Here is a 14,667-nt window from a genome sequence, read left to right as displayed (position 1 = left end):
GTCATGACCTAGCAGAAGTCTGCATGCACGCATTGCTCTGGTCGACAGCAAATGAAGAACAAGTATCAGCCATGGAAGGAGGCGAACAAGTTAAGGTTTAGTTCAATCGACCATATTCACAAAACATCTAGCAATATATATATAATTTTCTATATATTTCAAAATTTATATTGAAGTACATTGTCGGTACCCAGTAGTAGGGATACCCACTCCTACTACAGCAAGGCAGAACTCGCGTAGTTATCCATAACTACGCCCCAAGGGGCGGAGCAGCCGGGCCCCAGGGGTCCGGCTCTTTCCTAACCGGGCCAACGGCCCCAGACCCGTTCCTCCCTCTGGGAACGGGTCCGGTGACGCCACGTGTCCCTGAGGAGGGGAGGCTCTGCGCCAATAGCCGAGGGCTCGGACCCCCATATGGGTCTGGGACCTCCCCGCGTCCGTCCGGACCTCCCACGCGCGTAGAACCAATATACCGCCGGGGCAGGGTTCGGGGGCGCCACGTGTCCCGCAGGCGCAGGCGCGGGCGCGAGTCTTCCGCTGGAAGACTCACCCACCCACCACATTCAATACGGGTGGTTGAGGCGTGCTATGCTGCCGCGGCACGCGGGGCAGCTTTTGTCAGGCCTCACTGTAGACCGCATATTACCAAGGTACACAGTGCAGCCGCATGCGCCGCATGCGCCGCATCCGCGCAGAGCCCGTCTGCCGCATTAAATGGATACGACGGCACGGCACCCTTTCATCATACCGCTTACGCCGCAAGCTACACGACCCGTTCAGCTACGCGGCAGGCTACGGCAAGCTACGCCACAAGATTCCCACGGGCAAAGCAAGGAAATCCAGGAATGAGGTCTCCGTCGCCTGCAATGCCATAATGTCTGTACAGTATGTTATTTTATACTACATCGCTGGGCCCATATGTCGGGGACTCAACGGCTATGTACACTCCTCCCTTGAGATATAAAAGGGTGTAAGCATCTAGGCCCTCAAGGTATGTTTCGGTGATTAATGACAACTATTATTGTGACTAATGAGTTTGTGCAGCTTAACAGATCATTATCGCTCATTTGGTCATATGTCAAAAGAGGCCCCTAAATTTCATTATCCAAAAAGGCGATCTCGGTTTTCAACTCTAATATATGTCAAGACTAAGGATCTTTCTAGTCCTAAGTGTCACAAGGTTGAGAAGGACACTTAGGTTAGTATAGGTTTTATAGTTTTGTAGTGATCGCACTATTAAGAGGGGTTAAGGCCAAATAACTTGAGCATGGACATGGTCAATCAAAAATGGATGCACACTATGGTCACTCAGGTTCCTAGAAGTTCAAATAAGTGGCTTTCAACTTATATCTCAAGAATATTTGGATTTCATTCAAGACTCAAATCAGAAAAGGCAAAATCAGAAAAAGTCTTTAACACCAGTTTAACCGACGCTCTCCCTTTTCTATACGTCGGTTAAACGAAGTCAGCAGAGTCTGGACAAGTCAATACACCGGTTAAACCGACGTGTTTGAATTTAACGTCGGTGCATTAGTCCAGAGTTGGTTTTTCCAGGGTAATTCAAGTTCTATACACCGGTTAAACCGACGCTATTTGAAATGAGACATCGGTGCAATTGACCAGTGAGATGGTTTTTCCATGGATTTCTGAAGTTGTACTCACCGGTTAAACCGGCGATGGTTTTGAGTTAACGTCGGTGCAGTTGTCCAGAGACTTGGTTTTTCAGTTGATCAGTGGACAACTACACTCACCGGTTAAACCGATGATATGTCGGTTAATCTGCCCAAGTTGTAATGGCTAGTTTTCAGAAGGGGCGGTTTACATTCATCGGTTAAACCGACGATGACTATTGGAGGTACGTCGGATTAACCGGCGCTACGCAGTTTTCTGGCAGCTTTTTCTCCAACGGCTCTATCCGTGTGAGCTGCCTATATATACCCCTCCAATGGGTCATTTTGCTACTCTTGACACCAGGCAACATCCAAACACTCATAATATAGTCAAGAGCCACCTTGAGCTTCATCTTTCACATACTTGTTCATTCAATCAATCAAGAATCAAGATTAAGGACTTGAGTAGAGAGAAGCTTGTGTGCATCCATTCTTGGTGATCGGTTCTTACTCAAGTGAAGGCCTTAGCTTGTTACTCTTGGTGATTGGCATCACCTAGGCGATCTTGGTGATCGAGGTGTTTCTCGCGGAGCTTGCCAAGGATTGTGGGAGCCCGGAGAAGAAGATTGTACGTGGCTTGATCTCCACCACGCCGGGATGGTGAACGGAGACTCTTAGTGAGCGCCCTCGTCTCGGTGACTTGGGATGTGACAAGACTCTTTGTGAGTGTCACAATGTGGATTAGGGGTGTGTGCCAACACATCGATACCACGGGAAAAAATCTGGTCGTCTCTTGTCCACTCTCTTTATTCAAGCATTTTCTTTCATGCAATTTATTCATGTGCTTGACTTAGAGATCATAACTTAGCTCTACCTTGCTAGGCTTTTCTTCTCGTTTTATCTCTCATAGCTTGTGTAGGTAGCTTAGTTATCCGGTTGGTGAATTGGTGCCTTACTAGCATTGCATAGGTTAAGGTTGCTTAATTGTGTTTTAGAAATTGAAAAAGGCCCAATTCACCCCCCCCCACTTGGTCCATCGATCCTTTCAAAGGGAGAAGTACGTAAAGCCAAGCCAAGTGAAGGAAGTTAGACACAACACAAGCTCGGATTCACTCCGAACAATCCCATTCTCAACCTCTTGAGAACACAAGCAATACAACACACAGTGGACGTAGGGTATTACGCTCCGGCGGCCCGAACAACTCTAAACCTGTTGTGTTCATCGTGTTCTTGCATCTAGATTGGACTAATCCAAGCTACCCCCGAGTACTCACCCTCTGGGTTTAGGCGGGTGCACTACGTCACCCGGCTGTGGGTTTGCACACCACGACATTTGGCGCGCCAGGTAGGGGCTGCTTGGCTTTCGCTTGATCATCGGCTCGGCATCACCATGTTTCAGGTGGCGAGCGCCCAGGGGCCAGAACTCGCGCGGCAAGCGCCCGCGTCACCAGGATGGCGACAGCGGGTCATGCTCTCCCAGCTCGTCATCAAGCAGGTCTGGAGGAGCACAGTTTCAACAAATCCCAGCTCACAGCATACCTCACTCATGTGAGGAAGCCCACTCCGACGGAAAGCCGACTCCGGTCGCACTAAGCCCGCTCCGGCGGAAAGCCGACTCCGGTCGCACCAAGCCCGCTCCGGCGGAAAGCCCACTCCGGTTGCACTAAGCCGACTCTGGTGGCTCTCTCCGATGTTAAGCCGACTCCGGTCGCACCCCCGACTCTACATCTCTGTAAGTCCTACCCTTAGATGCCCAGCAGGGAATAAAACATTTTCCTTTGTAACTAGGTAGTACTTCTTTGTGGTCCAATCCGGTGAGACTCCCCCGTGGAGGGGTCCGGACCTCTACGTACCAGGTTCAGGGAAGCGTATTCACCCTCCGGGGAGGTCCGGAGCCGTGTAGTCGCTTAGCCTGGTTCCGTACCCTAAGCCTGCATGCTCTACCTCCCTAGGGCGAGTACCGTAGTACCTAAGACTGGGGGCCCGGAGGTCCGGACAGCTCCGACCTCATAAACCTGTGTTCTGGCTTACATCGCACATCTCATGTACATCTAGTTATAAAGGAAAATTTTATTCTCAGTTCGCCTCTAAGGATGTTACATTCCAATTTCAATCTACGCATTCTGTTTGCGCTAACCTCCACGTGGCTTCTTACTCTTGTGCAGTGATTGTGGTCCGAATTGAGTTGGTTAGCTAGTGACTTAACTCGAGACCCCTCATGGAAAAGAGGGGTTCGGACCCCTGGGAACCTGCAGGTTTAGGGAAGCGCATTCATTCTCCGCGGAGGTCCGGAGCCGTGTAGCCGCTTAACCTGGTTCCGTACCCTAAGCCTGCACGCACCACCTCCTGTGAATGAGTGCCGTAGTACCTAGGACTGGGAACCTGGAGGTCCGGACTTTCTCTTAACCTAAAGGCCGGCCCCTTTGAGCTCCGTTCACTGAGCCTAGCTGTCTATCTCAAAGGATCACAGCCAACAGGATTTGGGACCCGTGGGCACGCTACTAAGCATCTACCTTGAGTCATGTGCAGGTCCAAATGTGATGATGCAGCAGGTGACCCAAAGGATGGACGACGCAGGACAAGACTCCTGCAGCGCGCACAGTCTAACGCTGGAGGCTTCAAGTTATGCAGAGCTAGATCACAGTAGTGGCCCCACCTGCGGGTTCGTAGCCTTTCCCGAGGTGGGCCGGGGGGCCACTGTCGGTACCCTGTAGCAGGAATACACACTTCTACTGTAGCAAGGCAGGACTCGCGTAGTTATTCATAACTACGCCCTAAGGGGCGGAGCAGCCGGACCCCAGGGGTCCGGCTCTTACCTCACCGGGCCAACGGCCCCGGACCCGTTCCCAGGGAACGGGTCCGGTGACGCCACGTGTCCCTGAGGAGGGGAAGCTCCGCGCCAACAGCCGAGGGCTCGGACCCCCCATATGGGTCCGGGACCTCCCCGCGTCCGTCCGGACCTCCCACGCGCGTAGAACCAATATACCGCCGATGCGGGGTCTGGGGGCGCCACGTGTCCCGCAGGCGAAGGCGCGGGCGCGAGTCTTCTGCTGGAAGACTCACCTACCCACCGCATTCAATGCGGGTGGTTGAGGCGTGCTCTGCCGCCGCGGCACGCGGGGCAGCTTTTGTCAGGCCTCACTGTAGACCGCATATTACCGAGGTACACAGTGCAGCCGCATGCGCCGCATCCGTGCAGAGCCCGTCTGCCGCATTAAATGGATACGACGGCACGGCACCCGTTCATCATACCGCCTACGCCGCAAGCTACACGGCCCGTTCAACTACGCGGCAGGCTTCGGCAAGCTACGCCACAAGCTACGTCCTGGCACCGTTTAGACAAGACAGGGCATGGCTATGCCGGACGGAAGATTCCCACGGGCAAAGCAAGGAAATCCAGGAATGAGGTCTCTGTCGCCTGCAACGCCATAATGTCTGTACAATATGTTATTTTATACTACATCGCTGGGCCCATCTGTCGGGGACCCAACGCCTATGTACACTCCTCCCTTGAGATATAAAAGGGAGAAGTACATAAAGCCAAGCCAAGTGAAGGAAGTCAGACACAACACAAGCTCGGATTCACTCCGAACAATCCCGTTCTCAACCTCTTGAGAGCACAAGCAATACAACACATAGTGGACGTAGAGTATTACGATCCGGTGGCCCGAACCACTCTAAACCTGCTGTGTTCATCGTGTTCTTGCATCTAGATTGGACTAATCCTAGCTACCCCCGAGTACTCACTCTCTGGGTTTAGCCAGGTGCACTACGCCACCCGGCTGTGGGTTTGCACACCACGACATACATATTTATTTTTATTAAGATGCAACTGCGCCGCGCATGGCTGGCCGCCACTCCACCAAGGTGGAGGGGGCACGTGTCCCCCTCCTCCTCAAAGTACAAAAGAAGAGCACAAAGCGAAATAGACTAAATTCCTTTAAAAAAAACTCTGAGCCTTCAAATCAAAAATACTTTCTAAAAACTTAATGAATCGAGATGAAACTTAAGCCATAGATGCACAACCATAGGATCTAGCTGATCCAAATAAAAGATTGCGGAAAGATCGAGTAAATCTTGCGAATAAAAAATCATTCAAAAAGCATACGAAAAATCGCAAAAAAAAATAAAACAGTCAGGATGCAAAGAAGAGACACCAAATTGATATTTGGATTACTTCACAAGATCCGATTACAAGCTACTCCTATCCTAATCAAAGCAGTGGATGGCAAAAAACTTAGACAAAGAGCCACTCCATTCTCCCTCTCTCGGACCCTAACATCTCTCTCGCCAACCAATGAGAGGATCTTCATCAAAAGCGATGCAAGAGGTGGTTGCCCACAACAGCCCCCCTTCACATATATAGACACCGGGCAAAACACCAAAATATTTTTATACGAAGGGCACAACCCAATACCTCTTAGGGGAAAAATATGCTAACTTTTTGTCTGACCACTGGACGGACACATCACATTTACAACTTTACTTTTCCTCCACGCAAACTTCATGATGATGCCACACACCCTCTACAACCGCCATCCAGATGCACCGTATGCCCCCCGATCTCCGGTCCAAACCGGTAAACATGCATAATTAACACTATGGCACGAACCTAGATTTTTCAGCCCCGCGTGAAGCTTGGAGTCACACTGGCCGTGCTGTCACAGGGTGCTATGGCGATCCAAGGATTCACGTATGATCGGGTGTAAAAAGAGCGAGAGCCAGAGGAGTTTTTTCCTCAGGGCAGCATACCCTGTACATTCACCATTATTTAATTACCAGGCACTGCTTTCCTAGATTAAGTCCGACGAACATATCTGAGAACCACCAGCTTTACATATACGCATAATAAACTACCACCAACAGCAAAACCCAACATTTACCATGGCATGCTTGAGAACTATACCCTATATACTCTTTACGGAACCAAGCTTCTCTCAAACATCTGGGCGCAAGACAAGGATGATGGATGAGTAACTGAGCATAGGGTAGAGATTGGAGTTGAGGAAATGAGAGAACTGGTTGACGGTGAGAGCGCGGTCCGGCAGGTCATCAGTGAGGAAGTCGTACGGTGCCGCCTTGCCTGTGTCCACCACCGGCTCCCACCGGAAGCCTGGGCGCGGCGGAAGTCCCACGACCACTGGCAGGTGGCTGGTGTTGAAGGCCACGTAGATCTCACCTTTGGTTTCATCCTTCTGCGGTGAGAGATACATGAGAGATCATCCGTTGCATTTTGAAAACATCTATTTGATCTACTTGATGGTAGAAATAATTTTTGAAATAACTGTGGTGATACGTAGTGCATTATATCCGTACCATGGAGAAGGCCACGAATCGGCTCCCCTCCGACCAGTCAGGCTTTCCAGGATGATGACCATGCCAATGCAACTGTTCTGAAGTTGGAAAGTCCTCAAGTCCAAGAGATTCACATTCCCTGTAGTGCACATCAAGAGAAATGCATAGGCAACATGAGTGACGTAAAGAATCTAAAAAAATATCAAACAGAGGCATCCTCAATTCCTCATTATTTCCACACAGACCATTCGGTGGAAAGTATTTACCTGCGGAATTTGGTCATGAGGCGGCAGAATCTGTACAAGTCAGAGGATTGTTCTTCCTTCTTATCCCAACGGAAATAGTTGACCTACATAACAACAATAACAAGATGGAGAATTGCAAGAATGTCAAAGAAATTGAGTAGAATAATATATGATCTCCTTGCACTAACATAATGGTCATGGCAGTATGTATTATTGTTCCCTCCCTTCGTATGACCATATTCATCGCCCATGTAGAACATTGGAACTCCCTGAAAATTTGGAAAATGAAAACAATTTAGAAGGAAGCCAAAAAGAAGATTCACAAATTCAAAAATGTCAGCACTTCAACGTTACTCCTAGATTAGCATGTACAAATAAAAACTGAAACTCGGTCAGACAAATGATGTAGATGCTAACCAATTATTTACTGATCCTACATTATCATATCTTTATGTTTAACTTAACTTTCCTATGTATGAAGATATCTGATTGGATGCTCGATACAGAAGGGCATATTCCTCTGAAAAACACAACTTTTATGGTAATCAGTTACATAACTTAGTAATTCTTACTAGTTGGCTAAGCAAAGCAAGGATTGAACCATTGACACGCTTTCTGGTAAACCACTGATGCAAATGCGATCTCGAGTTTTACGCTGAATAATAGGCACTTGCAAACACAAGCCATAGAGCGCTTAAAGATCAGACGATAATTCTTACTTGAGAAACCATAAGGCAAACAAAGAAATTGCGCATTTGCCTCTTCCTCAATCTCCTGACTGACAGGCTTGCAAATTCTCCTTCCTGCATTGTTCAAATGATGAAATTGTAAATGTGTGATGCACTATAAAGAGACGATTCCATATACATTTGCCACATGAATTTAGCTGGAAGTGAAATACATTGTTTGAAATAATTTGCATAGCATAAGTCTCCAACTATGCACTAAGGTAGAGGATAGTTCATCAAATTCTAATGATTTTATGAACAGCCAACACATTTACTGCTTATGCAATATACAAGGTGAATTGTCTCTACATAACATTTGGTAGGAAACCATTATGATACGAAAACCATCGCAAGGTCTTTTGCCAGAAATTTGACTAGACAAACAAGTCATAAGACACACAGAAGCATGATATTTCAGAATTACCTCCCCACAATTCCAGCTAAGATTATGATTTTCCCCATCTCTGTTGTCCTCTCCATTTGACAAGTTGTACTTGTTATTGTATGTCACCAAATCAGCCAGTGTAAACCCATCATGGGCACATACAAAGTTGACACTGTGCCAAGGCTTCCTCCCACCAGCCTGATAATAAAAAGCAAGCTCTTGTGAATTTCACAATTTCACTATTACTTGTAGACAACTCTGTGCCACCAATTTTGCCTAAAGTATACATGAAGCTAGTATTAAATCATTCAATGTGACTTCTCATCCAGGAAAAACAATATATGGCTTGGCTTGCAAAGGTCCAATAGTCACCCAAAGAAAGGCACGTCATCATCACTTGCAGGTTGGATCATAAAGGATATACTAATGCAAGGAATGTGGAACTTCTGTAATGCTTCTAGGTTGAAATATATACTATTGACATATTTTGTTATTTATGTAGACATGTTTCACCACCCAGAATTTTCAAAAGATTCTGTCAGGCCGTGTAGCACTGTTCTCACTGATGGGTACTCATGCTACATACCTGGTATAATTGTGGACTTCCACATAGACATTCAGCAAAAGCACCAGCAAATCCATCTGTGCCTTTGATGAACTGACGCACGGTATCACGATACTGAGAAAATAACAGCACAAGTCAGTACTTTGGTGAAACAACTATAGAGAAAGAGTGAGAAATTTGGCAGATGTTGGATTAGCTGAAGATGAATGCAAAAGCCAAAAGATCACATGAACATTCTCAAAATTTAATCAGCATCATGCCCTGATAAAAAATAAATGTACACTTAATAATAGTGTCAGTAAGGCTTTTGTCTGTAACATGCATTTCAGTAATCATTTAGTGTTATCTTTCTTATACATTTAACACCTTTTCCTATGAATTTTTTGTCAAAAAATGTTGAATGGTTCTTTTTTTTTTTTTGGAAGCTGGACTTCTCATGCAGAGCCAGGTAAAAATGGTCTAACACTTTGGGCTCTGAAGTCCTTAGTGTTTAAGGCTCAGCCTCTTAGGCTTCTCTAGAGTATAATTGACTATGAGTTTAGGGCTTCTTCAGGAGCTTGAAAACTGAAGCTGGAGCTCGGCAGGCCCTTAAAGTATGTTTTACTACTTGGGGCTGAACGTGGGTTTTGGTTGCATCCATACTGTACCCAATTATCATTCTAAATTACAAATTTCCACCTAGAAGAAACTAACACTTATGTGTTTTTTTAGATCCCTGCAATGTGTGGTGGGCAGCATAGAAGCACTTCTTTATTTAAATGCTTAGTTTAAATCAATACTCGGTATTTGACAAGATTGTCTCAGTTTAAATCAATACTTGGTATTTGACAAGACATCATTTCTTGTTTAGCAAGTAACAAACATATTTTTAAGCTGCTGAAAGTATTACAGTTCTTACCTTCCCATTCCACTCTGACCAAATGTTCCAGTGAGGAAATTGACCTACTTGATAGAGGCCTCCTGCATCCCATGCTTCAGCAATGAGCTATAATTACAATTGAGGAAGTAGTGAGGGGAACACCGAACACCCAAGGAAACAACAAAATGTCAAGGTTATCAACTATTATATGCTACTCTGTATATTTATCAGCCAGTCAGTTGCAAATGGAAGCTAACTTCATTTTGTTACATAGATAATGTACCCATCTCTAAAACAGCGAAATAGATTACAATCGTAGTGAGTGTAGACAGATATCACTTTAAAATATAACAGCTACCTTGACACCTCCAAGAATCGGGTCATTGCTAATCATGTCAACAAGTGGTGGGGTAGAAAGAGGTGTCCCTGTTGTAATCATGTTACCTTCCATTGGACCTCCATACACATTAACTGGATCCCATAGGCTGGTAAAAGAAAAGTTTAACTCTACAAATTTCTCAAAAGGAAAAATACAATCAAAATCTGAATAGCATTTTACCTGCATGCTCTGGTCATTATAGACGCAAGGTCAAAACGAAAACCATCAACATGCATTTCTGTTACCCAGTATCTGCAACATCAAACTCAATATTGCATAAATTAACAAGTATGTAATTTAAACACCGACATGCAGTGACCACGTATCTCTTCAAAGTGACTATTTATTTATTCATATACAAAAAAACAGTGAAATGATAGCATATGTTCATATTTAATCAGAATATTAAGAAATTCAACATGCTTATATATTCAGACACAAAAGCATCAGCATTGTTAATTATCCCTCAAAAACATGCATTTTCCAATAGAATGACAGGCAGAAAAAAAGTTAAAAACAATTTAATTAAAGTTATATACATATTTGTACCTCAAGCAATCCACGATAAATTCACGGACTACTGGATGATTACAATTGAAGGTATTTCCACAGCCAGAATAGTTATAGAACTCCCCCTGCACAAATAAGTGCCCTTAAAATTGTCAGTTACACGGACATCAATCTATGAACGAATTACATGATAAAATTATACTGTATGAACCAGGAAAGAACAAGTGCATGATGAGCAATGTATCTCACCTTAGGTGCAAGCATGTAGTACGTACTATTATCTATCCCCCTAAAGGATAATATTGGGCCTTTCTCATTACCCTCAGCTGTATGATTGAAGACAACATCCATGATCACCTAAAAGTGACATATCTTTGTGTCAAAATGATATGACAAAAGGAAGCTCTACTAGGTAAGCATTAAGCCTAACTCAAATCAGCTTGGTTACCTCAATTCCACGTTTGTGGGCCTCTCTTACAAAAAGTTTAAATTCATTTATGGCATCGCGTCCATAATTCCTTGTGCCAGCTGACGAATATCTTGCCATTGGTGAGAAAAAATTTATTGTAGAATATCCCCAGAAGTTCATCCTGGCACAACGATGAGCAGTTACTACGAAATAAGGTGACAAACTTGGTTATGCTTCTGAGTGAGAATATAAGCCATCTGTGTTAATGCTAAAAGTAGAAGAAGAGCAAGGCATGATTAGGAGGACGACTGGGTGGGGGCCTGGGGGTGTTAGGAGATAGTATGCGGGATGGAACTAAAAAGGCTATCAATTCTGCGAGCACAAAAATTGTATCAAGTTCAATCAAACTTATATCATCTATATACTGGATACAAGTCCACATACTTGGAAGAGGAGCTGAAGTACTCCACCTCGTTGAACTCATGACAGGGCATTAACTCTACACAATTGACTCCAAGTTCCTGCAGACAATTTTTCCAAGGTCAAACTAAGAGCTAAGTCATAAACACATACCAAAAGGGGCAAAAGGTCTAAAATGGCCAATACCGAGTTCAACAATTTACTGGGCAAAATGTTTATGTAAAACAGATACTATTATCAGTTCAGTAATGTATAATTGTACAGCCAAAATTAAAGATTGACACAATAAACAGTATTGGTCTTTGAAAATGAAAATACATGGTTATGCCTATGGTGAACAAATAGGCATAGAGTAGCACTACTTGACTAAAATGCAAAATCTAAACAAATATTATGCAAACACTTTGTCAAGCATACAGCTAGTCTGCTAGCAACCCTACCTTTAAATAGTCAAGCTTCGACACAGCACCAACGTAAGTTCCTGGGTGTTTTGTCTTGCTTGAATCATGCTTTGTGAATCCACGCAAATGCATTTCATAGATAACAACGTCCTTTTGATGATACTTCAGGGGTAGGTCGCCTTGCCAATCAAACTGCAAAGGCAAACATTTATCTTGTGAAATGAAAAAAAAAAGACAACATTAAGATGCAATAAACGTAATTTCACCTCATTTCTACTTGCAACAAGAAAGAAAATAATACAATCAATAATCCTAAGCTACATTAGACAGTTAAGATTCACAATCAACAACCAAGTATATTCCTATGTATTAATTATGATTATGATGGGAGTAAAAACGGGTGACGAGGAAACTAATGTGGAAAAATTCCAACATACCGTGCTATATGGAAGAGGGACCATGCCAGCCATTTGAGGCCAGCAATCACCATCAGGTGCTGGTACACCATATTTACCTCGGCTTACCACGGCCTGGAGAAAAGAAGAAGTCAGCAAGCACCTACCAATCAATTTATGAGTGTATCGCAACTCACATGCATACCAAAGTTAAGCTAACTCGTCACCTTAGCATACGGATCCACCACGACATTGGAAACATCATAGTACTGTCCGCGCTCAGGGGCAAACACGCCATCAAACCTGTAGCCGTAGAGCATGTCGTGCACCTGCTTCCCTTCAAGGAACACGTGCCACACGTTCCCCGTCCGATTGAGCAGGGGATCAAGGGGTACCTCCTCAGTCACCGTATCCTGCATCATTCCCAGCGACGCAAAACTCGATTTCAACATCCGAGCGAGTGACGCGGCGGAACAAAATTTCCACACAGCTTCGCAACGCACGAACTGACGCAGAATTCTACTCGGCGCGGAGTGGGAAGCTCACCGCCTCGAGATCGTCGAGGGTGAAGAGGCACAGCGACGCGGCGGAGGCGCTGCCGGAGTAGACGGCGAAGTTGACGCCGCCGTCTAGCGCGGTGGCCCCCAGCGGCGCGGGCACTCCCGCGAGCACCCTGCACGCGCCGCCGAGCGCGTACCTCTCCTCCACCACCTCCTCCTCGTCCTCCTCGTCGGCCACCGCCTCCACCGCCGCGGGAGCCGCGCGGCGCGCGGGGGCGGCGCGGACCCGCGCCCCCGCCCCTCCCCGCCTCGCGCCCCCCGCCGCATTGGCCCGCCCCGGCGGCCCGCCGCGCCGCTGCCACGGCCCCCGCCCCGCGGGCGCGGCGAGCAGCGGGCGCGCGGCGGAGACGAAGGGGAGCTGCGCCATGCCGAGCTCCGAATTTCTCCTCGCCGATCAAGTCGGAATTGGAGGAGTGGAGTGGCTGGGCGGAGTGATTTGTAAGGGGGAGGGAGGGGCTCGCGCTCGTCTCGGCTCCCGTGCGGGGGCCGCGTGAGGCGCCGTGCCGTGCAGCGGTGAAGGTGGGCGAGGGGGCCACGTCGCGCGCGCGCTGGCTGACAGGTGGGGCTGGCCTGGGTGCACTTTGCACTTTGCACTTTGCAGCCGGAGGCGTCTCCGTCTCCGTCTCCGTCTCCGTCTGGCCCGGGGGCTCTCTCCCCGTCCGCACCCGGCCCGCGCCGCGCGTGTCGTCCAGCGGTGAAGGTGGGCCCCCGCGTACATGGGCTTTTTCGTGGGGCCGCTTTCTGGCAAGCAAGATATTTGGCGCTTTTCACGTGTTTTATTCGTTTATATTAGTAGTTACAAAAAGAAAAATATCTCAAAAAAGTTATAAAAAGAAAAAAAAAAGGAGAATAATCTTTTTCAGTGGACGAAAAAACTATTTTTTATTGTAACACATAGAGTGTACACAAGCCTTTATATTACTATTCCTTTTCCGTGGACGGAAAAACTATTTTTTACTGTAACACATAGAGTGTACACAAGCCTTTATATTACTACACAATATTGTGTTTTGTTTTTCTTAAAAAAAGTAGCAATGCAGATAATAACACAAAGTTTGTTGCACGGGCATGGTAGTATGCATATGGTTGGATGGGCTAAAAGCCTCTCTTTTTTTAAATCTCTTTTGTTAAGAAAAAAGGATCAGTGTGGAGATAAAACACAAGCATGAGAGATGCAACGGAGCTAATAAAATGGTGTTTTTCTCTAAAGAAAAAGCGGGACCAATGGATACAAAATGACACAAGTTTGTTGCACGGGCTTGCTAGTATATGGGTGGATGAACTTAAAGTGTCTCTAAATTTTCTTCTTTTTTTTTGTTGATGGCGTGCAAGGCACTATGTGTTGGCATTCAGTTAGTACCGTTGGAATCTAGCTTAACAGAAAGGCACGTCATGATACTGCGTTTGGTGCAGCAAAGCACCGTGGAAAAAAGGGCCTGATGACGATATGCAAATGTTGAAATGTACGTAGCGCGAGCGATGAGTACGTACCGTCCAGTCCACCGAAAGCAGAGGCGATGGATAGGACAAAGGTGCAACACGCTGTGCATCAGATCGAGCGAGGCCGGCGCGGCCTTGGTTTCCACTAGTACAGGTCCGACGAGCCGGCAGCGCGAGAGCACGGCGGGCACGCCAGCTTTCGGTGACGGCAGCAACGGCCAACGGGGTGGTGCACGCTAGCCGCTCCTCGGCGTTGCTGGCCGCGCCGGCGGCGATAGGACGGTGGCCTCGAGCATGGGCTGCGTGGGTTGCGTGCCGCCGTTTGAGACGTGCACTGGGCTACGGGCCGTCCGTTCATTCATATCAGGAAGCCCTGGGCCGACGACGACGAGAGCTGCCTCCTCCGCTTGGGCCACCCGTCCGCTAGGGTCTCGGCCCATATGATTTAGGCCCACCCTTTCGCCAG

The 14,667-nt window shown here is 46.7% G+C and overlaps 1 protein-coding gene across 1 annotated transcript; it reads right to left on the bottom strand.

The window, feature by feature from the left end:
* Positions 1–6,316: 6,316 nt before the first annotated feature.
* LOC120679184 (isoamylase 1, chloroplastic-like) lies at positions 6,317–13,128 on the bottom strand. The gene is made up of 18 exons (XM_039960695.1): positions 12,748–13,128; positions 12,429–12,614; positions 12,244–12,336; positions 11,846–11,998; positions 11,430–11,506; positions 11,025–11,166; positions 10,826–10,933; positions 10,616–10,701; positions 10,247–10,318; positions 10,046–10,172; positions 9,727–9,813; positions 8,850–8,942; positions 8,303–8,461; positions 7,870–7,953; positions 7,339–7,419; positions 7,172–7,254; positions 6,927–7,044; positions 6,317–6,805 (listed from the first exon to the last, which is right to left on the bottom strand). The coding sequence occupies exons 1-18, from the start codon at positions 13,126–13,128 to the stop codon at positions 6,548–6,550; spliced, it is 2,388 nt and encodes a 795-aa protein (XP_039816629.1). The 3' UTR covers positions 6,317–6,547.
* Positions 13,129–14,667: the final 1,539 nt, after the last annotated feature.

The sequence above is a fragment of the Panicum virgatum genome, chromosome 6N (genome assembly GCF_016808335.1).
Source record: "Panicum virgatum strain AP13 chromosome 6N, P.virgatum_v5, whole genome shotgun sequence".
Classification (NCBI taxonomy): Eukaryota; Viridiplantae; Streptophyta; class Magnoliopsida; order Poales; family Poaceae; genus Panicum; species Panicum virgatum.
The sequence above is the reverse complement of the archived record's forward strand: the minus strand, read 5'-3'. Positions and strand labels throughout refer to the sequence as shown.

Excerpts from the sequence above, each read along its gene's own strand:
- LOC120679184 (XM_039960695.1), bottom strand. The coding sequence starts at position 13,128 with ATGGCGCAGCTCCCCTTCGTCTCCGCCGCGCGCCCGCTGCTCGCCGCG. Across the intron at positions 12,615-12,747 it reads CCCTCGACGATCTCGAGGCG|GATACGGTGACTGAGGAGGT; the intron begins GTGAGCTTCCCA and ends GGAATGATGCAG. Across the intron at positions 11,167-11,429 it reads TACTTCAGCTCCTCTTCCAA|GATGAACTTCTGGGGATATT; the intron begins GTATGTGGACTT and ends TCGTTGTGCCAG.